We start from the raw sequence: 27,246 nt of genomic DNA, 5'->3' as shown, positions 1-27,246 counted from the left end.
AAGCCACAGAGAAGGTTCTATGGAGATGACAAGCAATCAGCTGCTATCTTCTGAGAATTTCCTGCAAGAAACAAGCAAAACTACTATACTATCAGGCCTTGTAAATGGGCCGTTAATATTTTTTTGAGGGATGCTATCAAAGAATTGCAGAAATATTTAATCAGATCAATATTAATAACTATCCTCTATCAGTGTCCAAATGTGGATTGTTAACCAAAGTGGCAAGTGTAATTTCATCATGCCAAGGCTGAAAGGCAGATTGGCCGAGATATAGAAGACTTATTGCAGGAGCAGCAAACTACGTGCCCTCCCATTGGTAGTGCTGATTGGGGCTTGATGGGAGTTGCAGTGCAACATCATCTGTAGGGATCAAAGTGATTCGATTTTCTGCAGTTGTTGCACACCTTGCCTTCCCTTATAGAAGTGTTGATTATCCCAATCAGTAAAGGATCCGGTATGCAACTGGACAAGACTAGAGTTTAAATTAGTATCCTCAAGTTGAGCAAAATTCAAACATACATGTACATCATTTTATTTCTTTATGCTTGATAAATTAAGTGGACACTAGATAACTTGCAGTTGAATATGTGGTCAGGCTTCATTGAAAAATATTTTGTTTGATGCATTCTGAAATTATCCCAAAGTTCTCTTGTGTCCAATATGTGATGGCTCATTTGCATATTGCATTTGCATATTGAAGATACCACTGACATGAAGCAATGTGTGAACAGGCATGTATGAACCAGCCCTCCAAAAATCCAAAGATTGTTTGCTTGTTGAATACTGTTTTCTGGTGTAGAATCTGAGAAGAAATGGGGTTATAAAGGAGTAGGATACAGAAGCTGAAAATATATGAGAAGGACAAAACTACAGCATTTTGGGGTCTTATAGTGCAATCATGCATATTGCCATGGAAGAAAGTCCCACTTTGTTCAATGGTGCTTACATTCTAAGTGTTTAGGATTGCAGCCTATGTTTCTTCAGCTGATAGCAGGCTGGAGAAGGTAATTCTATGACAAGGTAAAATACTACTGTGTAGACTCACATTCAGACTACTGTAATGCACAGTTAAACTATGGAATTTGCTTCCACAGGAGGCAGTGATGGCCATCAACTAAGATGGCTTCAAAAGAGAATTAGACATATTCATGGAGGATAAGGCTATCAATGGCTACTAGCCATGATAGCCATACTTTGCCTCCATGCTTGGAGGCAGTAAGCTTCTGAATACCGGTTGTTGGAAACAGCAGGAGGGGACAGTGATCTTGCACGTAGGTTCTGCTTTTGGGCTTCCCATGCGCATCTGGTTGGCCACTGCGTGAACGGGATGCTGGACTAGATGGTCCACTGGCCTGGTCCAGCAGGCTCTTCTTATCTTCTTACTCTATGTGGGGCTTCCCTTACCACTGGTCTGGAGGCTGAAGCTGGTGAAGAATGCCATGGCCTATGTGATGAGTGGTGCTCCTTACTAGGCACATATCATGGTAAAAGATCTCTGTTAGTCATCAAACCAGTTTTAAGGTCTTCTTACTTACATACATAGCCCTAAACAACTCTGGAGCAAGTTACCTGAAAAAATGACTTCCTCTGCATTGCCCAGTAAGAGCATTAAGATCAACAAATGGAACACAGTTAGTGTTACCATGATCTGATGATTATTGGCTTGTGGTGACACAGAAGTGGGCTTTTTCACTTGTAGCACATGCGTTATGGAATGTACTTCCTGCTGAAATGAGACCCACCCATCTGCATTGCATTCTGCTGGCTTTTGAAGGACAACTGCTTACACAAGCATTCCCCTTATCTCTCATCCTGGATCTCCTGTTTTAATTGCTCTGTTGTTTTAATGGGATTGTTTTATTGCAGATTTTAATTATGGGTCTTTATATTTTAATGTTTTAATGAATGATTTATTGTGTATATTAATTATTGCATATTTTTCATTATTGTACATGTTAACAATGTTGTGTAGTTGGTTTTTATGTTTGGGCATTAAGGAACATATACATTAATTTAATAAATAATGTTTCCTACTATAATTCTGAACTATTCATGTTTTACTTAATTTGCTTACTATAGTCTGCAGATGACATGGGAGTGCAACAAGTGTGAGCAATGCACCAGCTGACAGACAATGAAACATCCACCTATTAACTGAAGGCATAATCAACTATCTCATGTTGTTGTTGTTATGTGCCTCCAAGATGACTATGACTTATGGCGACCCTATGAATCAGCAACCTCCAATAGCATCTGTCGTGAACCACCCTGTTCAGATCTTGTACGTTCAGGTCTGTGAACTTTATTCCTTTATGGAATCAATCCATCTCTTGTTTGGCCTTCCTCTTTTTCTACTCCCTTCTGTTTTTCCCAGCATTTTTTCTAGTGAATCATGTCTTCCCATGATGTGTCCAAATTAGGATAACCTCAGTTTCATCATTTTAGCTTCTAATGATAGTTCTGGTTTAATTTGTTCTCACACCCAATTATTTGTCTTTTTTGCAGTCCATGGTATGCGCAAAACTCTCCTCCAACACCACATTTCAAATGAGTTGATTTTTCTCTTATCCGCTTTTTTCACTGTCCAACTTTCACATCCATACATAGAGATTGGGAATACCATGGTCTGAATAATCCTGACTTCAGTGTTCAGTGATACATCTTTGCATCTGAGGACCTTTTCTAGTTCTCTCAGAGCTGCCCTCCCCAGCCCTAGCCTTCTTCCGATTTCTTGACTATTGTCTCCATTTTGGTTAATGACTGTGCCGAGGTATTGATAATCCTTGATAAGTTCAATGTCCTCATTGTCAACTTTAAAGTTACATAAATCTTCTGTTGTCATTACTTTAGTCTTTTTGACGTTCAGCTGTAGTCCTGCTTTTGTGCTTTCCTCTTTAACTTTCATCAGCATTCTTTTAAAATCATTTCTGGTTTCTGCTAGTAGTATTTCTTAAATTATTAATATTTCTTCCTCCAGTGTTCACACCTCCTTCATCTTGGTCCAATCCCGCTTTCTGTATGATATATTTTGCGTAGATATTAAATAAATAGGGTGACAAAATACACCCCTGTCTCACACCCTTTCCGATGGGGAACCAATTGGTTTTTCCATATTCTGTCCTTATAGTAGCCTCTTGTCGAGAGTATAGGCTGCGCATCAGAACAATCAGATGCTGTGGCACCTCCATTTTTTTTAAAGCAGTCCATAGTTTTTCATGATCTACACAGTCAAAGGCTTTGCTGTAATCTATAAACCACAGGGTGATTTCCTTCTGAAATTCCTTGGTCCTTTCCATTATCCAACATATGTTTGCAATATGATCTCTGGTGCCTCTTCCCTTTCTAAATCCAGCTTGGACGTCTGGCATTTCGCTCTCCATATATGGTAACAGCCTTTGTTGTGGAATCTTGAGCATAACTTTACTTGCATGGGATATTAAGTCAATAGTTCGATAATTACTGCATTCCCTCGGATCCCCTTTCTTTGGAATTGGGATGTATGTTGAACGCTTCCAGTCTGTGGGCCATTGTTTAGTTTTCCATATTACTTGACAGATTTTTGTCAAAATTTGGACAGATTCAGTCTCAGTAGCTTGTAGCAACTCTGTTGGTATGCCATCTGTTCCTGGTGATTTGTTTCTTCCAAGTATTTTAAGAGCAGCTTTCACCTCACATTCTAGAATTTCTGGTTCCTCATCATACGGTTCCTCCATGAATGAGTCTGTCATCCTGGCATCTCTTTTACAGAGTTCTTCAGTTTATTGCTTCCATCTTCCACTTATTTCATCTCGGTCAGTCAGTGTGTTCCCCTGTTGATTATTCAACATCCCTACTCTTGGTTTAAATTTCCCTTTCATTTCTCTAATCTTTTGGAATAGAGCTCTTGTTCTTCCCTCTTTGTTGTCCTCTTCTGTTTCTATACAATAACTATTGCAATAGTTCTCTTTGTCCCTACATACTAGTCACTGTATTGCTGCATTTAAGGTTCTAACCATGTTTCTGTCTCCTTTTGTTTTTGCTTCCCTTCTCTCTTTAACCATTTTAATTCATTCATTGAGGTCTTTATTTTTAACTAGAGGTATTGCCTTTTTTCATTCTTCCCTGATAATGTCTCTGACTTCAATCCATAGTTCTTCTGGTTCTCTGTCAACTAAGTTTAAAGCCTCGAATCTGTTCCTTATTTGATCTTTATATGCTTCTGGGATGTTATTTAAATTGTATTTTGGTATTATGATTGCTTTGTTGGTCTTTAGCTTTACTCTGATTTTCAATATGACCAATTCATGATCTGTACCACAGTCTGCTCCTGGTCTTGTTTTCGCAGAAAGTATGGAACTTCTCCACCTTCTGCTACCAATTATGTAATCAATTTGATTCATATATTGACCATTTGGTGATGTCCATGTGTACAGTCTTTCAAAAAAAGTGTTTGCATGAAACAAATTATTGGCTTCACAGAATTCAATAAGTCTTTCTCCTGCTTCATTTCAGTCTCCTAAGCCCCATTTTCCCACAATTCCTAGTTATTCTCTGTTCCCTACTTTTGCATTCCAATCCCCCATGATTATCAGAACATCTTGATTTGGTGTGTGATCAATTTCTTCCTGTACTTCTGCATAAAATCTCTCCAATTCCTCTTCTTCTGCATTTGCTGTTGGAGCATAGACTTGGAAGATGGTTATGTTAATAGGTTTCCCATTTAATCTCATTATATCACTCGCTCAGACTTTGCGTTGTAGCTCCTAACTGCTTTTGGTACATCACTTCTCACTTTTAAAGCAACCCCATTTCTTCTTAATTTCTCATTTCCTGCATAAAATATTTTGTAGTTGCCTGATTGAAAATGTCCCATTCCCATCCATTTTAATTCACTCACACCAAGTATTGTAATGTTGATACGTTCCATTTCTTGCTTGACAATTTCTAACTTTCCCTGGTTCATGCTTCTCACATTCCATGTTCCTATTGTGTGCGTCGTATACCTCCAGAGTCTCCTTTCGCATCTGTGCACATCAGCCTCTGGGCTTCCTTTCGGCTTTGACCCAGCTCCGTCATTAGTCACAGCGCTACTCGTACTTGTCCTTTGTTCTTCCCCAGTAGCTCGGTGAGTGCCTTCTGACCTGGGGGTCTCATCTTCCAGCACTATCTCATGTTGCATTTTGGATACTCTGTTCATAGGGTTTTTATGGTAAGAGATATTCAGAGGTGGTTTACCATTGCCTTCCTCTTAGTTTGGATGCATCTTAGTCTGGTGTCTCAGCTTTGACCATTCCACCTTGGGTGCCCCTGCTAGGAGTCTAGCCTCTTGGTCTAGACTCCTGACGGCATTGCTCTCACCTTCTTCAACACTCTCAAACCCCCTCACCACATTAAGGTGTGCATCCTAAAGGGGGCAACTACCTCACAGGCATCACTAAATAAATGAATACAGTTGTTTATTATTATTATTATTATTATTATTTCTAATCTATGTATAGAATCTACATATAGAAATATATGTAGTTCAAACCAAAATCAAACAATAAGATTAAAACAGCATAAAACAAAATGCAGGCTTCAGTTATAAATAAAAATCAGCAGCAGTGACCTCACCCATCTCCAACAGCCTGGGCAAAGAGATGTACCTTCAACTACTGCCATAATATTAACAATAACAATAATGTCCTTGTTATATGCCTCACAAGTCTTGAGGTGACTGACAGTATAAAAAACACAATGCAAAATATAAAAAAGATTAAAAATAACAATCACTACAAATAGTAATATTTGAGCTACAAATGTGATCTATCCAAGGTTGCAATCTTATACACGTTTATCTGGAAGTAAATTTCATTGAATTCAGTGGGACTTGCATTGGCATGGACTTTCTGCAGTAAAGTCTATGCAAGAACATAGGCTTCCATCTGATGGACTAGAAAGGAAGTGGAGAAAACTTGTAATAACACAAGTAAAAGTCCCCTATCAATCCTAATCTGTGGTGATGCTGGTAGAAGATAAGCAATTTTTTCCCAAACCACTACAATACTTACAGAGCTATCCAGTGGAACATTTCCAAAAGGTATGGCAACTCCTGTGATCTGACCTAGTAGGAAATGTGAAGGAACCCATGATAGCACACTGTGACATGTTTTGTCATATACTTTGAATATAAAATAGCTCTCATCTGTGTGGCAGCCTCTAAGCTGTGGAATTCCTTCCCTAAAGAAGTGGGTTTGGCACCTTCACTATACTGTTTTTGACAAATGCTGAAGACACAACTCTTTACCCTGACCTTGACTCCTGAGATGTCTGGACCCATCCTATTCCTGTGATTGCAATTTGTTTTAACTTAAACTGTTGGAATCCTCCCTGGAACCTTCTAGTGAAGAGCAGATAATAAATTTAATAATAACCACAACCATCATCCACCATGATCTGGAATCGCACTTATTGCAGATCAGGTAATATACATGCACAGGACATCATCTGATGCACTTGTGCTGATTGACTGTCATTTATTAAAGTCGACAACATGGACAATATACTTGGCCAAGCCCACCCAACCACCTATACACCTAACCCTTGTCTTTTTTGACAAACTGCATCTACCAGAGAACATTTTTCTTGCTAGATCTAGGAAGTAGTAAAATCCTCTTTGATAGAGGTCATGGTCCCAGCTGCCATAAAGAATGTTGTAGTACAACCTCTCCTGGAGAAACTTGCCTTGGATCCAGAAGAGGTGAATAACTATTGGGTGATAGATAGCATTTCCTTCCTGTGCAAAATGTTCAAGTGCATGGTTATTGGCCAAATGAAAGCATTCTTGGATCAAGCTGATATTCTCAATTTCCCTTTTCAATCACATTTCAGGCCAGGTTTGGCACAGAACCTATTCTAGTCACCTTGTGGGATGAGTTTTGCTGAGAGAAAAAAGCAGTGTGATCCTGTTGGTTTTCATGGACCACTCATTGGCTTTCAGTTTTATTAACCATGGTATCCTTGTAGAGAGGCTGTCCAAATTGGGGATTTGAAGTACTGGTTTCTAGTGGATCTGCTCATACCTGGATGGCTGATTCCAGATTGTTAATAGGAACTCACTAATTTGAGTACATCATGCCAGTGCTTTGCGATCTTCACTAGCTTCCATTCCATTTCCAGGTCAAATTCAAAGTGCTGGTTTTGACCTTTAATTGCATACCTTCACTTCTTAGGACTAGGCTACCTGAAAGACCGTCTCTCTACATATATACCTACCCTGAACTTGAGATCTTCAAAGGTCCTTGTTGAAATGCACCCAACAATTGATACAGTGAAGGCCTTTTCAGTGGTGGCACCCTAGCTGTGAGATGCCGTACTCAGAGAGGCTCACCTGGAGGCAAATATCTGTTTTAGCTTTAAACGCTTTTTACTCTCTGTGACTGTTTTTATGCTGCATGTACATACGTTTATTGCTTTTCTTGTTGTCACACTTTAAACTGTTTTATGTCTTCTTGTCTCCCTGAGACCTTTGTTATAGGGTGGCATATAAATGCTATAACTATATAAATTAATATGTGAATCTTGTAACAACAACCAGACACCAACAAGAATAAATCTACTATGTATCAGGGTCCAAGTAGAAATACAATAAGAATAAGACTTCATTATTCTTATTGTACAACAACCAAACACAGCAGCAATCAGTGAAATGAAACATATTCATTAAAAAGAAAAAAAGAGAAAAAGCTGAGTAAGCACAATTTATCCAGCTGGAGGCTTACGTTCTGCCTCTGAATTAGTTGAACTGGACTTTGTATTTTTCATTTTGAAAACATTATAATTAGACACAATTACATTAACAAATACAGTATTAGCATAGTCCTACACTGCAAAAACCTCTGCCTATTTCGACCACACTATTGAAGAGCTTTATATAAGTGCAAATAACAAGTTAACTATAATCACTTTCATAAGAACTGGTTAATGAAAAGCTTTCTCACTTTATATAAGGCATGTTCTATTTTCTGTATTATATTTCCTTTTAAATTATTCAAACTTAAAAAAACTGATGAGCTTATTTTCTTACAAGTCTATAATTTGTTAGATTATGTCAAAATAAGCTTTTCCCATGCCAGAACATTCTTTGCGAGTACTAGGAAAAATTCTCCAACCTAGCATTCATCCCCTATAAAGAGGGGTGTGTGTCATTTTTTTCAAGAGCTGATAGAGGAAGGAGGGTGAGTATGAATGTGTATGTGGTTGTGGTACAGGTATGTGTGAGGTTGACATGTGCATGTCCATAGTTACAGTGTGTGTATGGTTATGGGGGGCTGCATGCCCACAAAAGTTTCTCTTTGCCCAAAAAGGTTGACAGCCTTGGTCAGTAGCCTAAATTCAGGGATAATGCTAAACTGGAGCAAAATGGCTACCATGGTGGTGGATTTCTGAAATTTACCAGGAATTTCTAGAACTGCCTGATCAATGTGCTCTGCCCAAGTTAAATCCCATTGTTTCTACTCTGTACATCAACACATGCCCAAAGTGACCAAGCATTTCTAGATCTTCCCTGGCACATACACATTTAGAGATTGTACATCAAAAATCCAGCCTGCAGTTGGCATAGCTGATGTATTTTATATTACCACTGTTTAGCAGATTAGCCTCCAGTTTGCTATAGTGTTTCTAAAATACTCAGAACAATGGTATTTCTTTCATAATATACCTTGATTATTGTATTTTGTAGCTATTTTATTTTAAAAGGCTTTTATATCACTTTCTGGTCAAAAAGACCCTCAAAGTAGGAAAGAACATTTATATAGGGCCGGTTCTGAAGGGCGGCCACTTGCGCTCCCTTTCCGCAATCCACAGCAAGATTGGTGCCACGGATAGCAGGGCAGGAGCTTCAGAGCAGCCCACCATTCCCCCGCTTCACCTACCTTTCTCTCTGCTTTTTTTTTGCAGCTGCGCGCACTGCACACACAGGTTTGCCATCAATCAAGATGGTGGCCAAGGTTTCCCTAAGGGGCTGAAGCCTCTGCCACCATCTTGGCTGATGGCAGCAATGCGCGCGTGCAGGCGCGCCACCAAAAAAACAGCATAGAGAAAAGTAAATAGAGTGGGGGAATGGGGGGCGGCTTGGGATCTCCCACCCTGCAATCCGCGGTACCAGTCCTGCCGCAAATCGCAGAAGGGGAGTGCTGGGGTCTGGGGCAGGCTGGTGCCGAAGGGCCCTGGCATGCCTGGGGCCGGCCCTGCATTTATAACTCACCTTTCTTGCATGACACAAGAAAGGTGGACTATAAATGCAAGGAGGAGGAAATATGCCAGATTTCACACGAAGTCATACAAACTGGATAAAAAAAGAGGACCAGAAACACGTCAGAGCTCAAACAGCATGCAAATATTGTGGACTTAAGTCTTCTTTGATTTGCCACTAGAGGACTGTTTACAAAATGGATACAGTGGCTTAAGGAAATCAAATCTAGTGAGTGCCAAGTCACAGAAACTCGTCTGCTTTTAACATCATAATCCTATACGTTTCTACTCAAAGGCGTCCCACTGAGTTCATTGAACTTTCTCCCAGGTAAGTGGGTATACAATTGCAGCCAAGGGTAATGGTCTAATCAACATGAGAGGAATATAAAACCAGAATGCACAGAATACTCTAAAAATATGGTGAAAAAGGTGTTGAAATAAGCATACTAATTACTACTTTTTAAAGAAATTATGATTTTTGTAACATTAAAATTCCTTTGCAATCACACATTCAGTATACGCTGCATTATCATATGAGCATAATCACTCAACTATATGGATAGCACTCAAGACTAAGAACTAATGAGATGCTGTCATTACAATTTCCTGATCTTTTCAGCAAAGAAGATACCCACTCCAAAATAATGTTTATGTATGGCATAATAAATAAGAATATCAGTTATCTTTTATCTGATGTTACTGTGAACTAAGGTTTATTCTTACTTTGTTGTTTCTAAAACATAAGACTGCTTTTAGAGAATCCAAGACAGTTTCATAAAATAATAAACTAACTCCAAAGACTAGATGCCAAAAAAATTAAAAATTCACTTTTCAAATACTACATCTCATGTTTCCTAGAAAACAACGCTCTTAAACCAGTTACTTTGAAATATACCAAAATGCAGCATGCTATATTTTGTATATATGTATATTTTGTATACAGAATATAAGTTTTTTCCACAAGCATTTCTGTTCAGGTATGTCTTGATGCCCTATGTTACTGATGTTTGGGCTGTAAGTGCCATAGCTTATGTAGCCAATATGATACAACCCATGTACAGGAGGAATAGATCAGAAGGCTTGGGGGATACCCAAGGTTTGCAGAAGTACAAAAAATATTTATGGGGAAAATTCTTAAGTGGGGAAATGCCCATAACAGCCCAACAAAGACTGAACCTACTCAGTGGCCATAGACTACTTACTGACTATTTGGGGTCGGTGGGCAGATGGAATGGAGTGTCCTGATAAGGCAAGATTGGCAGGCTGAAACAAAGCACTGAAAGCCCAATCACCATTCAGTGAAAAGGAAATACCTGAAACATAAGAAGACCCCTGCTGGATCAGGCCAAAAGCCCATCTAGTCTAGCATTCTATTTTCACAATGACCAACCAGATGCCTATGGGAAACCTGAAAGCAGGATGTGAGTGCAACAGTGCTCTCCCCATTTGGGATTCAGAAACATATATCACAAGCAAAGGCAGAATTCTTTATAAGGGGCTTAACACAGTTCCTTGGCGAGGACTGAAGGCCAATATGACAAGTGCCTGGAAGAAGTAGGAAGGGACAACACAACCCCATCTCAGAAGTAGTACTCAGTGGTACTCTAGGTCCTAAAGTCCTTCCAAAGTCCTATGAATACTCTCCTGGTGATGTACATGCAAATTTGTCCTTACATTAAAAGAAATGGTGAAACCCTGGCTTGCACTGGAGCTCTGTGGAGGTTCCATTAAATCTTAAAAACAAAGATGAAAGACTTAATATATTCTTGACAGAACAATCAGGCTAGAAAATGTTCATTCTGAAAAATCAGAAAATAGTAACTTATCACAGCACCTCCATCATTAACAACATTTTGCCTCTTAAATTTCCAATTCAAAATAGTTTATATCATAAGGGGAAAAATGAAGCACAGACAACTAATAAGTACACAAAGTACACAAGTGTATTTATTACATTTTTGCAAGCACTTGGTTCTACATTTCAAAAACGCCACCATCAAGCTGTTGGCACATTTATGTACAAAACAGATTAATTGTAATGCCTGCTACAAAGCATTCTTTGTGAAAATACAAACTCTACCAGAGAAAAGCCGAAAGCATCAACATCATTACATGAGTTTAAAAGACACTGTTTTAAAAATCATCACACTGTTTTAAGACACAAAACTGAAACACTACAATAGAGAATCAAAAGAGGTTCATAATACTTTCTGCAGAACTGTAAATACTGGTACTGCACATATCAGAAAATGTTGACCCCGTAAGACAGTAAAGTGTAAACAAAAAAAGTTTAAAAAATTATAATTAAAAAAAATCAAAATTAACTAATACTACTTGATGCATAAACATGCCACAAGTAACTATAGTATTACCCTCTACTTACTACAAGAATTGTTAAAAATTACTGATGATGCATGACTAGTAATAGTACAAAGAAGAGTTTTACTCAATAACTTTTATTAGAAATGCACTTACACTGAGAGAGAATTCACAATGATCCAATAAGTGCACAAAACTAGCTAGGATTTTTTTTTTAACACTGACAAAAATGTCTTGTCAGGATACATCACTTTAAAAGACACTACAGCATCCTTGTAGCATTAGAAATAGGCAAAAAAATTTAAAACACCAATTTTGGTCCAATAATACTGATTTCCCCCTTTTTTATATTTTTGTTTGTTTTTTAATACAGGTACTTCTTTCAGATTAACATTACTGACTTTTCTCTTAATATTTTCTTACTCAAAATAAAGGTTCAAATATATTACTAACACTTCCAAACAATAGCTCCAGTAGCAGCCATTAACCCCACTTTAACATTATACAGGTAAACCAGAATGTGTGTAGGAAAGCTACAAGCCAAGCTATTACATTTATGGAAGCCTCCTTTAAATATATCACATACAGTATATGTATAGTTCAGACAGGTGCAATCCACTTAATTTTTTTAAGCAGGTAAAAAGACTTCTGACTCATAAAGGTTGCTGTATTATAGATATATCACTTTCATAAATGTAGCTAAGCAGCAATTGCTCACATCAGCAAATGAACAGCTCCAGTTCAGCATAACCATTGTGGAATTACAGCAATCATTCTGCAGAAGCCTACGCATAGCTCTATGTAACATTGGTAAATACACTGCAACTCTTGAAAGGTAACCGTGGTATTATACTCTTGAAGATAAATGGCCATGCATTACAAGCACCACGATCTGCATGCTCACAGTCTAAACATGAATAGCCACCAACAGAACTTTAAAAGAGATTATACTTCATTAACTACATGAAGGATCATACAATGTGAACAAAGATAAGAAGCACTTCTTTTTGTTTTTACCTACTCTTACAAATTTAGAAATTGCACCTTTGATTGTTTAAAATGTTCTCAGGACCTTCTGTCAAGATGTTCACTGGTCCACCTAGCAAGATTTCCAAATCTGAAGGAATGTCAGCAGTGTGCCTCCTCGAGAAATTGTACGTGATGTACAGTGGTCCCTTTGAAGTATACCTGTAGTTAAAGTACTTACCAAAATCCAAACTAAAAAGTATAAAAAGCTATTTTTCCTTTTCAAAAACATATAAGAAACAATGCAAAAAAGTGTTATGCATAACACATACAAAGTGATTTCTTTAAAAAAAAATCAAACATCTCCATATTTGACAGTAGTTAGTATTCTTGATCTAACAGAAAATAATCACTTTAGGGGTCAGGAAAGGGCTATTGTAGCTTTGTAGTAGAGACTGATCACACAAGCTATTAACTAATTAGGAAACCAAGTGCTGGACAACCAAGAATTGTATAGGGGTGATGTACAAGTCACCCTAACTATCTTTTGTGAGAAGCACTTTTCATTTTGTTTTTTTAAATGAATAGATGGATGGCCTTTAGTTAAACAACAAAGCATTCAATGGTAGAAAGTAAGACAAGGTTTTTTCTTATGTATATGCATTGAGTCGCTCTTTAGAGCGGGTAGAATGAATGTCGTGGAGCTCTTGCTCTTCCTTTGACTTAATATCCTCATACTTCTGCATTCTGCAAGCATCTTTCACATAGGCCCAGTTGGCAGACAGTACCATAAGATAGTGAACCTGGGGGGGGGGGAGGAGAGAGAGAGAGAGAGAGATGCTATGGAGTTTTGTCACACGTATTACACATTTCATCACACCAACCTGGATTCTCTGCCTCATGTCCAGCCCTTTCCTAAAAACAGGGAATTGATTAGAACAGCAGTTGGCAACTTGGTGCCTCCAGATGCTTTGGACTACAACTCACATAATCTCTGACCACTGGTCATGCTGGCAGGGGCTGAAATGAGTTGTAGTCCAAATTATCTGGAGGGCACATGGTTGGCAAAGGCTGGGCTAGAATAATGGAATTCACCAAGTACAAGGCATAAGATAAGCTGGAAGCACTTACCTTGTTTTATTTTGTGCTTGTTTTCACAAGTATCTCTTTTCTGTGATTTCTGCATTCTTTGCAAACACATTCATATTATTTCCATACTGTTCATCTCTGCATCATTGTCCTTTTTTGCTTCCACTGTGCTCATCCTCATTTGCTCATATTGCTATTTTATCCTATTGGCTGTGGCAATCCAAATGATTTTGCTTATGATGTCATTATCCTGTAGTAGACATGATGACGTAACGGAATTTCATAAGCAAGATCATGCAGGTTGCTACAACCAGTTGGACAAATAAGGTCAGAGAAGGAGGAGGAGAAGCTGCCATAGGCACATATAGACTCTGAACAACAGCAAAAGAATATTAATGTTTGGCAAGGTAATTTATTTTCAATGTGCTACTTCCAAAGCAATATTGTAAGTGGAGAATATTACATGTATTCCTACTCATGGTCTTTCTGTTTCCCAAAACAGTATCCCTTGCCATTTCTCCTAATTCCTTATCCCTCCTCACACTGGCAAGTCTACCCTCCTGTTTGGTAACAGCTGAAACAGTGCCAGGGCATTTTATAATGATGCTTATATAATAAATTATATGGCTCCAGTGTACATCTTATTTTATGAAGTGAGGCCAAAAGTATGGTCAAAACAACTTTATCCTATCACATACAATTATTCTAACATCTATACTGATTAAATCTAACCTCTTCTGAAAACGACGGACAATTTAAAGATTATGGGAGCCCACTTGCACAAGATCGATCACTCCTTTTCTTTCAAACCGGTAGTTTGAGGTTTGCGGATTTTCTCTTCTATCTGTTACCAATTCACTGGACAACACAATCACTCAAGGACTCCTGTATAATTGATGTTTAATTTTTATGAGCAGGTTGTCCTAAACTTTAGTGTGTCATGACAAGGCTTATTGAACATATAAAGGGTAAGACACTTTTCTTATTTTCAGACATTGGCTGATGCCTGAATTTGTTCTATATGAGAACTTGATTGTGTCTTCTGGGCTATTAGAACTTGAGTCTAAATCACTTCCCATGGGATTCTTCTTTCTACTTATATGACTTGAAGTGTAAAAAGTGTATATGATGTTTGTACACAAAAATCTGCTATGTAGTAGAAAGCGGGCTCTACGATTCAAAGGGGTATAGGACACAAATTAGAACTGAATTATCGTGGGTTTCAATTTTCGTGCTGAAATTTGCACATTTGATTTGAGGAACCTTTTATCAAGCAGTTAGACAAATTGCAAACCCCGAGAAGGGTTTCTTTGTTTTTTGTCCAAGGAATGAGCACTATATACATACCCAGTTATATACCCAATCTATCACTGTGCTCTGCAGGTGAGGGCCTCCTGCAGATACCATCTTATCAGGAGGTCTGTTCCATACACAACATGGGAAGCAAACCTTTAGTGTAATGACACCTACCGTTTGTAATTCCCTCCTCTTAAGTATTAGACAGGCCCCATCTCTGTTATCTTTTTGGCACCTACTGAAGACCTTCTTCTATCAACAAGACTTTTAAGTAGAGACCTTATCCCAGTCTGTGTCTGTAATGGAATTGCTTTTTAAGATGTTTTTAAACCTTTTTTTAAAAAAATGTTTTTAAAGATATTTGTTTTACTATGTTTTAATGTCTGTTTTTATTATATTTTATAGTGTTTTTGTTTGCTGCCCTGGACTCCTACTGTTAGGAAGGGTAAGATATAAATTTAATAAATAATAATAATAATAGTTGCAGCTCAGACTAGACTAAGGTACACCTCCCTAGCTTTGGGAGCAATGGAGCTCTGCAGCCCTTGAGTCTTTCTAATCAAGTTCAGGAAAGCTGTCCTACCAAATTGAGCTAAAACACAGGGTCACTATATAATAAAGATGGGGAACCTATGGCCCTCCAAATGTTGTTGGACAACAACTCCCATCATTCCTGAACACTGATCATGCCGGCTGAGGTCGAATGGGAGTTATAGTTTGACAACATCTGAAGGGCCACAGTTTGCATGACTGGTAACAGATCTGTCTTAGCAGTGCTCCCAGCACTGCCTCCATCTACATGAGATGGGAAGAAGACATAGAAAGAATATATAAAAGGATTTCTGCTTATTTCTGGTAGATGGGGAAGCTATCTGAGCCTTGGTTAGATGAGGTCAGGGATTGCACAGCTGCCCTGCTCTGAAAGCTTAGGAGCTTCTTGAGTTGTGGCCTGTGGTTAGTTCAAAAACTGGATAGTTCCTTGGACACACAAACATATTACATGCTATGCTAGGTCTTATGTTAAGCCAGGGATGGGGAACGTTTTTAGTTCCATGGGCCAGATCCAAATGTGACCGGTGGGCTTTGTGGGTCTCCCTGTGGTCCCCTTTTAAGCCCCTAATCTCAGAGGCTTAAAAGGAAAGTGTGGGGAGACTCGCATAGGGCTCTCCGAGTTTCCCCCCCTTCCCCGTTTAATTCCCCAATCCTGGAGGCTTAAAAGGAGTCTTAAAAATTCCCGTGTGCTTCTCTTTTAAGCTTCAGAGGCTTGGAATTTAAAAGGGTGGGGAGTGTAGGTGCTGTCTTAAAGACTTTGCAAAAGTGCTGTTTGAAATACTTTGTGCATGCAAAGTGCTCCAAAGGCACTTTTGTGCAGGGTTTTAAGGGCTTTAAGGTATTAAATCCTGCTGCCTAAACTGTGTGGGCTTATTCCCTTTTGGGAACAGGATAATGCAGCCAATGCAGGATTAAGCCCTGTCACATCAGCTGATGGGTGGGCGTGGTTTGGGGAACATGGACTAGCAGGCCAAAATGGACTCTCCAGGCACAAAATGGACTCTCCACACACTGCAGCAGATTGGTCTGTGGGTCAGAGGTTTCCCACCCTTGTGTTAAGTTATAGTTTATTTTTATGCCACCTTTCAGCCATAAAGGACCCCAAGGCAGTTCACAAAGGTTATAGCAAATGTAAAATTCAAACAGCACAACAAAATATAATTTGCAACAAATTTAAAATAGCAATATATCAATAACTTCTTTAACACAAAAAAACTGCAACCCAAACACATCCTTTCCCCCTCCCACACACCTGTATTGTAAAAGAACATTGCATTGTCTGTTAATATGTGGAATGTATCAATTTATCCCTTTAATGGCCCATTTGTAGCCCCTTTGGGGGGTGTCAGAGTACCCAGCTGTATTAGTTGGCTTATGAGTTGTGAACTCTCTCACAGCAGGTCACACATCCCTTCCCTATTAGGTCACCACAAGGCCAGAAGAAATATATCCTTTGAAGGAGACAGGAGATGGTAAATGGCACATGGTCATATTGTATTCACACACAAGGTCACATACCAGACTCATTTAGTAAACAACTGGAGAGTATCCTGTGATGTGGAAACACCACCTATGGGCCATTATTAGAGGTGACTCATGACAGTCACCTCTCTAGCTATAAAGACATAGCACACAGAAACAGAGACACACAGATCCAGAGGCAAAGAGACAGGAGACATTAACCAAAACAAATCAATGGCATAGATTCTGTGAAGGCCTAGGGCAGGCGGCTGGACTAGCACATATGAGCCCCCCTCCCTGCTAGAAAAGGGGGCCTCCCGCCCATAACTGAGGTGGGTAATGTATTATCTGCTATGAAGGGCCTTAATGTAATGCTGATCCGAATAAAGGGCACACTGATTAGCACAACTGGTGTCAAACCTTATTGCTTATCTGATTTCATCATGAAAGAACATCTCCCCCCCACAGGCAAATGCAAGGGGGTGACAGAACACCACCTAAAAGCAAAAACCTGCCCCCCAAAATGCCAAAAGAGAGCAAAGACTTGTGCACAGTTCTTTCCAGTCCCTAAGACTTGAAAAAAAACAGATGACATGTCAGGGGGGCACTGAAAACCACACTTAAAAATGGAGGTGCTCTTTGAAAATAATGAATGCTTCACCAAAATTACCTTATATTGTTTTGACTCTGCTTTAATATCAATTACACCCAGTTACAAATATCTACACTGGTAAAATCTTTGTCCCCTCTGTTAACCAATGCCTTAATGCAGGGATGGGAAACCTGTAGACCTCCAGATGTTCTTGAATTCCAGTTCCCATGCTGCCTAGGACTGATAGAAGTTTGAGTCCAACAATATATAGTGGGCCACAGGTTCCCTGTCTCTACACTAATAAATAGGGTTCTGAAGTACGACTTGCCTCATCTAAATGCTATAAGACAGGCAAAGTAAATATTTTTAATGCAGCATTTGGAAGTTACTCTTAATTGGCAAGACTATGCTCATAGTCAGCTGAAAATTTTGGAGTATTTCTCTGTGCCAAAGGACGTGTTGACTCTTGATGACAGAATAAACCTTGATAAATTAGGCAGTGAAAATGTTATCTTATATTTCAAGTTTTATGGCCTACAGCCTTATTGACCAGCCTTGCTTTTGGGAGAGCTAAAAGTAAGTGAATTACAGATATAATATAATGAACAGAAACATTTGCACAGCACTTTCAAAGCTGGAGCCACTTCAAAGTATTAATTAATCTTTGTTCTGGTCTGCAGAGGTAGCTAAATCCAGTGCAGAGGCTGAGCAAGACAGATTAATGTGGGTCCCAAAGCTCCAAGTGCAGTCCAGCCAACCATGGCACTGTCTATTTGCTGTTTAAACAATGCCCAAGACACATTTAACAACTACAAAACAGGAAGACAACCATTTTTGACATGAGGACACTGTAGAACCAATCTTATTATTGTGGAAACAAAAAAAACTGGACAAGTTCAGATTTGTATAAAACATGCAAGAGCTTTATTACTCCTCTTTCTGTAAGTGAAAGGTAGTGAAAGTGAAAGGTATAATGCAGCACCTCTTTGATTCATCACAGTAAACTTTCAGACTCAGCAGGATTTCACTGTTAGAAGAAGGGTTTTCAGAAATTAAACTAAATAAAGGGAAACGCTGGTGACAAGCGGCTCATGAAACTTCAGAGATTACTTTTAATATTAGTATTTTATGCTGATCATGTGTGCACAATTCAAAATGCTATAAAAAAATTTAAAAAAACACTAAAGGAGACCATTACCACACAATGACATGTTAAGCTTAATAGTGCTAGCAGAGAACTGGTGGCATTTGGTTCCATCATCAACATGTCCTTTCTAGATTGGTTGCTTTTTCTTCCAGATTTAGGTGGCGGTTTCAATATGCATACAACTTATTGGGACAAGAAGCGATGTTCAAACTACTGGTAATGATTATTTGCTTCCTAGGTTGAATAAGGTCAAGATTCTTCTGGTTTCTCCACCTTCACCAAACACCGGCCACACACTGCAGCAAAACTGAAACTACATGTAAATTTAAAAAATAGTTGTATTTTTGAAGTATCATATCACTGTGATGTACTAAAATGGACTTTGTTTGTAAGTCATTGAAATAGATTTTACGTATTTTATTGTGTACATATGGTCATTTGTTACTCTTGTACTTGTTTTCATTAAAAAATTGAACTACAAAAAGGATAGTATGTGCACTGAAGAAAACATACCACAAGCAGATAACCTGTGACTTGTACAAGCCGTAGCAATTTAGCAGATAGAGTGTCTCATTAGGACCCAGGAGACTTGGGCCCAAATCTGTGTTTAGGATAAATTTGGGCCAGTCATGTGTATATCCTAACCTACTTCACAGGGTTGTTGTGAGGATAAAATGAGATGACATATATGCACCTCTCCTCTTTTAAAAATACTTGGACAATGGGACATAACGCTCGTGCACATCAGTATTATTTATGGGACATAAAGCTCTTGCACATTTAGTATTCTTTAATTCAGTGGAAAAATACATAGGTCATCTGTTATTATAATATTCCTTATGACCAAGGGAAAGGTTTCTAAATCTTACCATAGCAATGACTGCTGCTCCAGCCCCAGCAAGTGCCACAATAAACAAATGGAATGTCATATTCAGCTGCAAAAGGAACAGGGAAGCAAGTTGCAAATTGAGGACACTAATAATAAAGCCCACATTCTTCATGTACCAAATAAACCAAAACTTACTTAGTCTTTCATTCTATTTTTGTGTTGCCCATTACTGTCATACTATGGGTGACCTTCAACAATTAAAACAATATAAAGTCACAAAGTCATCAAAGATACAATTAAATAGCACAGTCAAGATGAAACAGAGGAAAGCTACAACATCACATCAACAGTAAATAAAAGGTAACAAATCCATTAAGAAATTCCAGGAAAACCAGCCACAATAAAATATTCAAAAGAATGTGAAGATAAAAAGGTCTTTGATTGTTGCCAAAAATATATTAATGGAAGCCAGACAGCCTCCCTGGGAAGGGCATTCCTTAATAGAGGGCCACTGCTGAGAAGGCCTTTTCTGACTAGAACACCTGCTGTATCTCAGCTTGTGGGGGCACCTGGAGAAGAGCCTCCAATGATTATCTCAAGGCATAGGTAGGTACATATGGGAAGAGGCAACCTTTCAGATAATTATTTGTTATTTACATTTATAATCCATACTTCAGCCTGTAGGATCCCAGGTGGTGAACATGCATAATGAAATGAGAAAACGACGGATTTGAGCATTGTAATCATATTAAACCAATCCCAATCTTCCAAACTCTGGTTTGCAGGTTTCGGAGAGTAGCATCTGAACAGGGAAGGTTTAGTATTAATGGATCTAATTATTGTCCATGCTTAGGTGTGGATGAGAAAATATATGCATACCTGTTAGAGCTGTGCTCCGTATTTGGCCAAGGCCCAAGGCCCAAGCTGAATCGAACCTCTTTGGAGGTGTTTGACCCTTGGTGAGTCAGGTTCAGATAGCCCCTGATCACAATAGGTTGGGTACAGCAACCCAGAGTGATCCAGGGCTAACAGGGGATGGGTCATAGGAGGTGAGTGACAACATCCAATGCCAAGTACCAGCCTCTGGAGGGATGAGGTTACAGAGCAGCTGCCGGAGAGGCTCCTAACCAATACTGACCTCTTACATAGCTCTTCTACAATGATGTCTTCCCTTCAAAGCCAGAACTCAAAGGAAAAGGCTGGAGTCAGGCATGGCTAGGCCTAAGGCCTGACCTTGACTCCACTTTGCTCAGGCTCTTGCAGGATTGCCTGAGATCACCAGTGATCCCGCGACAGCGAGCACGGATGGGAGGAGGAATCTCCCTCCCATCACTTTAGGGACCATGTGCTGCCCCACAAATGCCCCCCTGCACCAAGTGCAAAGGGGTTCTTGCGTGGTACTGGTTATACCCGCCTGCTCTTGGGGGGAGAAGATTAGCATCTCCTTCTTCCCCCCTAGCCATATTTCAGGGGCAGATCTGGGGTAGGATGGGTGGTCCCATTTTCAGGGCACAGCAGATTGGCCCTCCTCAGGGACCACAGATTGAGGCCACGGGGCAGATTGGGGAGGCTGTGCCTAGCCCTTATACCTGTGTATGTGTAGGCATATGAATTAGAAAGAGAGAGAGAGAAATAGGAGCAGGAGGAGGACAAGGTGGATAGAGGGTCAGTGAGACCTTCCCTACCCATAACTCAAACAAAAGAAGCCCTTGACTCCTTTATTCTTCATTGCTATTGTTAGAAAGATCCTATTTAAATTAAGAAAATAAGTAGTAAATGGAGAAATAGTGGCATCCGGGATCCTTAAATTGCTGCACCAGCACCAGCCTTGTGTATTTCAATTGGACTCATGACAAGTGAGTTTTCCATATTAAAACATGAACTTATTCCCTTCAAGAGTAAAAGAACCATGCAAGCTCTTTCTGATGCCCACAGTGGCCAAACATTTCATACTTTTACTCACCTCAGTAGATTCACACATCCTGAGAAAATTTTCAGACATTGTGCAAATCTTCTTTTCTTCTCCAATTGTTACAATTCCTGGAAAAGATTAACAACTCAGTAGGCTTTTGATATATATATTCAATGTACTCAGACGTGAGCTCTGATTGTTTTGCAGACAAAATAATAATCAACCACTTGGGCTTAGAAAGTCATTTATTTATTTACAGTAATAAGCTATCCTATAACAAACTTTTTTGAATGGCTCTCAACAAGGCATAAAGCAATTTTAAATTCAGTAACTATAAAAATAACAACATAAGTCTCAGAGGTAAAAAGAGCTACAACCTAAAAATAAGGGAAAATAAGGACATCTTTGCCTGGCATCAAAATGACACCAAAGTAGGCACCAGGCAAGCCTCTCTCATGAAGGCATTCTCCATGTGGGTTACCATCACTGAAAAGGCCCCATCTCCCATAGCCACCCACCATACCTCACTCAGCAGGGGCACTTGAGAAAGATCTCACAGTCCAGACTGATGCATGTAAAGGGAGGCAGTCTTTCAAGTACCCTGGTCCCAAGTCATCAAACACCCTTAAAGGTCAAAATCGGAACCATGAATTGGACTAAGAGCCAGTGAAGATGGTGAAACAAAAGTGTCATGTACTCGTATCACACAGTCCCCATTATTAGTCTCTCAGACATATTCAGAACTAACTGAAGTTCCTGATGGCATTTTCAAAGGCAGCCCCATGTATAACCCATTGCAGTAGTCTAAACATGAAGCTACCCACATAAAGACAACTGAAGGTTATCTCTGTCCAGATAGGGTAATTCCCCATCCTTAGCTTGTAAAATCATAAAACAATAAACCAGCAATATACAACAGTATGTAAAACTAGGGGCTTCACCCCTGATCACTTTACTCACCAACCCCACCTACCATCGCCAAAGCCCTACTTTGTCCCCATGTTGCCAAAGTCCCCCTCACTCCCCACAGGTTGCCAAAGCTCCCCTCACCCCCCACAGGTCACCAACATTCCCCCACCCCCACAGGTCACCAACATTCCCCCACCCCCACAGGTCACCAACATTCCCCCACCCCCACAGGTCACCAACATTCCCCCCACAGGTCACCAAGATTTCCACTGCCCCCCACAAGTTGCCAATACTCCCCCTGCCCCCCCACAGGTTGTACAGGTCACCAATGCTCCCCCCTGCCCCCCTGCTTAACTTTGACCCTTAAAAGTCAGCCCAGTCAGGCTTAGATTTTGATGTTTCATTAGGGAGAAGCAAGTGTCATAGTTGGGGGGCAGCCACCATGCATGCCTCTCAACATGCTAATCAATCTCACAATGTGTTCTCACATTCTTTTAAAGGATACACTTCAGCTTAAGGAAGAATGTAAAATATATGAATGGCTCAAGCCATTTAGGGCTGGATAAATGAAAGACATCAGTATCAGGAACTATGCCCGTACATGCCAAAGCTGCAGGATATGGATCACCAGATGAGAATGAGAAAAAGTGGCCAGGAGCCAAACTACCACCACCAATTTGGGGCCATCGAGCCTTTGTCCTCCCTGAATGATACACTAACAATAAACTCAGCCAGTAAAGGGCTCAGTCACTCATGACTGGCATTCTTTAGCTAGGATAGTTGTGGTCCAGTTTGGCTGTAAAAATAAACAAGACTTAGTGTTATGTGTGCAAGCAAGAACAAGCCTTGGTTCATGTGCTCCTCCCTCCCCTCTACTCCATTACTGTGACCATGAGAAAGAGATTGGAAGCTTTTAAACTTAAGCAGAGATTCTCAATGCACCTGAACTGGGGTGGACTCTGGTTAGTTTACTATGGCTTGTTACCAAGCCAAGATCGTAACTACATTTTGAACCTGATTTATTTGAACAAAACATAATTAAAACTAACCCGACATTCCCTCCATTTGGATGAAACAAGAAACATGTATGGTTTAAAACCAGAAGAACTTTCAATTTCCTCCTTGCATAGTGATGGGGAGCACGCAAGTCCAAGATTCATTGCTGCTAGTGTACATAGTGCTAAAGTATGGCTTCACATGAAATCTGAAAAGGGCCTGTGTGTTCAATTCACAGGCTGTCATCTTCATATCCCCAGTTCTATCTCCTGCACTGGCAAGCACATTTTTTTCTCTGACATTTGTAAGCTTTATATTTGAAGCTATCCAAGATCTTAAAAAGTAACACAAGCATTCTAATGACTGTTTTATTGATGGAACTAATCAACAAGTCATTCACTTACCAAATTGACGGAGGTCTAAGCAGAGGTTTGCACCTTCCACTAGGGTGGTGTTTTTGCAAATAGTCCACAGGTTGAAATACATGTAAACAGGCAGACAGGTGAAAGCTGTAACACCCAACCAGGCCAACATGAAGGTATATGTCAGCATGATAAACTGTAACAAAAATGAAAAGAGTGAGGCAGAAACCTGAAGCATAGTTGAGACTATTTTCTTTCCAAAATGTCAGTCACAAAGCAAGAAAGAAATGTATCATTGATTTGTTCACGTTTTTGTTTTAATCCCATGGATTTATTTTTTTTTTGTAAGTAAAAGCTTTCCCTCATTTCTCTGATAGTATTCAGATAAGCAAACTTCTATAGTTCACAGTGAAAGCTGGGCTCCCACCTTCTTCCGGGAAGACACAAATGGCAGTCAAGTAGGCCTTGGCCTTTTGGGGGGTTTCCCACCCAAAGTCTACCTCTTCTTCCTGCCCAACACACCATTCCTTGACAGCTTTGGATTACTCTAGGCCACTTGACCCAACCCATGGTGAACCAGGGCTATCTCAACCCAACTCAAACGATGCCCAGATTCCCCTGAACTGGCCCATTTCGGTTCGGGATGTGAGCCTCAGCTGAATCCAATATACAGCCCTTCCCTAAATCCCTTCAATCCAACCCATCTTTGGTGCAGATGTACACCAGCCCTAGACCTGGCACAAAGAATTTCCCTCCTGCTGATTTAAATGGGAGAGGAAGAAATAAAAAATAGCTGCCCCTGCACTGACGACCATTCTGCCCATGTCGTCATGATGGAGCATAAGAAGTGGTGGGACTCAGCACCCAATTATAGCACCCCACCCTTATTTATTTATTTATTTATTTAACAAATTTATAAACCACTTTATGGCCTGAGGTCATAAAAACTGTGTACAAGATAAAAAAAATGAAATACCAAAGAAAAATCACATTCTAAAAATAATTAATGCCATTTCTACAAACTCTAAAAACCATTTTATAGATGTAGTTAATATTTCACAAATCTGAGTCACACCTCACGGAAAGGCTTCTTAAAGAACATCTTCAGTAGGTACCTAAGCATAATGATGTTGGGCACCTGTATAATTTCAGATGGTAACTGATTCAGGAAGGCTGGAGCTGCAACACTGAAAGCCCAGTTTCTAGTACAAATTGAGCACACCTCTGAGACATGCAGTACTCTCAGCAATATGCCATCTGACAGCATAGTTGCCAGACAGGACTATAGGGGGCAGTGGTCTCTTAGATAACTGGTCCCCTTATACACAGGGAGACTATAACTTAGATTACTGGTTCTTGCTTACCTCTGGAAAGCCACTGCCAGTCAGTGTTCACAATCCTGGGTTAAATGGGCCAATGGTCTGGCTCAATATAAGACAGCTTCCTATATTCATCATTTGCACTCAATCCTCCACCATGTTCCTTCCTTCCTTCTGCCCAAAGCTGGGTCTAGCTTTCTACTTTCTTCTCAGACCTTTGTCACTCCTGTCTTATCCCTTGCAATCATCCCTTCTCTATTCAACTTCTTCCCTTCCCTCCATCCATCGGCCTCACCAACACTCACTGTCAAGCTTCATTCTGCTTCTTCTCCTAACCATTTCCAGCTATGGTGAGTAAAAGGACCCAGACAGCACCTATTTCATTAGGCCATAGGAAATGGCTGCTGCCTGGTAAAAATATCTCTTGCCCAATGGCTCTTATCACAGCTTAGACAATCCTTGGCAATGGGGAGGGAAGAGAACTGAGGTTGTAGTGTGAGCATGTTTTCAGATTCCAGTCTGCCCCCATCTGTACCGCTTTAAGTGTGAGGTGGAAATCACCCTCATAATTTAAATGACTGTTGGTGGGGAGGACCTCCAAGGCTAGTTCCTTCTCTGCCTTAAGCTCAAGGCTGGAGGGAAGTGAGTGGTTCCTATATTATAAAATTATTCCAATTATCAAAATCATAATTATTATTATCCCGCCTTTCCTCCTGAAGGAGCCCAGGGTGGCAAACATAAACAAAACAATTGCACAGTTGTCCCAGTATTTCACTGCTTGGTGTCCCAAGTACCATGAAACATGATGTTGCAAAAACACAGCTGTACACAAACAATCCTAATTTCATTAGGATTATTTGCTAGGAGGGGGTTCTGCAGTACATATGCCCAAATTATTCTACTACAAAAAGATATGCTACAGGCAACTTCCAAAAATATGTGCTATTCCAATAAAGAAGGAAAGTTATAGTTAAGTCCAACAATAAATATATGTCCTTTTAATTGTTGCATATTTCTTTTCAGGGCATTGTTGCTGCAATTGCAAATTCTCCAGATTTTTTTTATATCAAAGCACTCAAAGGCCCACTGCTATATGAGTAAAGTATTCATATATCCAGCTAGCTGGGGGATTCTGCTTGCACAGTGATTTCTACTGCAAGCATTCACTAGTTTAAGGGGAATACATATCCTCAGCTATTGGCCTCTGCTATTTTGTCGGGTTTGAGAAGAGGTTTTTTTTTTTTAAAGAAGCAACTAAGATGTTCCTGCAAATTGAGAACCTCCCATCTCACTCCTTCTCTGGCCCTTTACCTCTTTCCCAGCCATACCTCAACTCCCAACTTGAGTCATATACTGAATGACAAGTTTATCATTAGCAACCTGGTCTCAAACCCAGACTTGTTAGTATTTTAATTCTTGAAACTGGATGTCTTATTTGTACAACAAATGCCCCCATATCAATCTTTCTATCTTGTTTGTATCCTGCCTATCCTCCAAGGAGCTTGGGGTCATCCCATTTTTCTTCACCACAATCCTGTTTAGTAGGTTGAGAGGCGGGCCTCCAAGAGGTCTTCTGTATCTTTAAAAGTTGTGCAGGGGGGAATGAGAATTCCACCTTGCGGTTTTTCCCATTAATGAAGCTCCGCTCGCCGCGCAGCTGACGAGCGGGGCATGATTGCAGGTGGGGGTGAAGACGCTGCTCCCATCTGTTAATGGGGCAACGTCGCCCGTCGCGCCCGTTGCGCCCGTGACATCAGCGCGACGTGCAGCGTAAGGGGCGGGGACTATAGGACTATGTAAGTCCAGCTGCCCCTTCCAACTTCCTCTTCTGCTGCTCGACGTGGACGACATGGACGACGAGGGACAGAGTGGAACGCAGCGCGGTGAAATGGCAGCGGCTGTTCTGTTAAGGCCGCACAGTCGGCGCCATTTTAGGCGCTTGGTTTCTGCAGCACATGGGCCTCATTAGGGGCCGATTTCAGCTGCTTTGCTTCCCCATGGGGGGGTGGAGCCGGCTCCGGCTTCAGGGTGCTGTAGAAGGAGCGGCTGCGGCTGGAGCGGGCCTCGTGAGCGAGGCCTGCAAGGCTTGACAGGGATGGAATTCACTCACCCCCTGCTGGCTTGAGGTTTCTGTTTCCCGGCGGCTTTTAGCAGCCGGTTTAAGCAAGATCATAACAACCCCCAACGGCTGGTTTGAGGCTTCTGGCTTCACGGCTGCTGGTAACAGCTGGTTTAAGCAAGATCACACCTTCAGGGGTGGTGGCTCATACTTTTACAGTAATTA

At 40.3% G+C, this 27,246-nt stretch overlaps 1 protein-coding gene across 2 annotated transcripts in view; it reads right to left on the bottom strand.

Annotated features, from left to right (window-relative positions):
- Positions 1 to 11,184: 11,184 nt before the first annotated feature.
- Positions 11,185 to 27,246, bottom strand: part of GPM6A (glycoprotein M6A) — a 318,969-nt gene continuing 302,907 nt past the window's right edge. For both annotated transcript variants that reach the window (XM_061583661.1, XM_061583662.1), the window contains 4 exons: positions 23,686 to 23,839; positions 21,428 to 21,504; positions 19,505 to 19,570; positions 11,185 to 13,301 (listed from right to left, as the gene is read on the bottom strand). In XM_061583661.1, coding sequence (XP_061439645.1) covers positions 13,149 to 13,301; positions 19,505 to 19,570; positions 21,428 to 21,504; positions 23,686 to 23,839 — 450 coding nt within the window. In that variant the 3' untranslated portion in view covers positions 11,185 to 13,148. The remainder of the gene's footprint in view (positions 13,302 to 19,504; positions 19,571 to 21,427; positions 21,505 to 23,685; positions 23,840 to 27,246) is intronic.

This window comes from Rhineura floridana, chromosome 9, assembly GCF_030035675.1.
Source record: "Rhineura floridana isolate rRhiFlo1 chromosome 9, rRhiFlo1.hap2, whole genome shotgun sequence".
In the NCBI taxonomy this organism is placed as follows: domain Eukaryota; kingdom Metazoa; phylum Chordata; class Lepidosauria; order Squamata; family Rhineuridae; genus Rhineura; species Rhineura floridana.
This window is presented reverse-complemented; position numbering and strand designations above follow the sequence as displayed.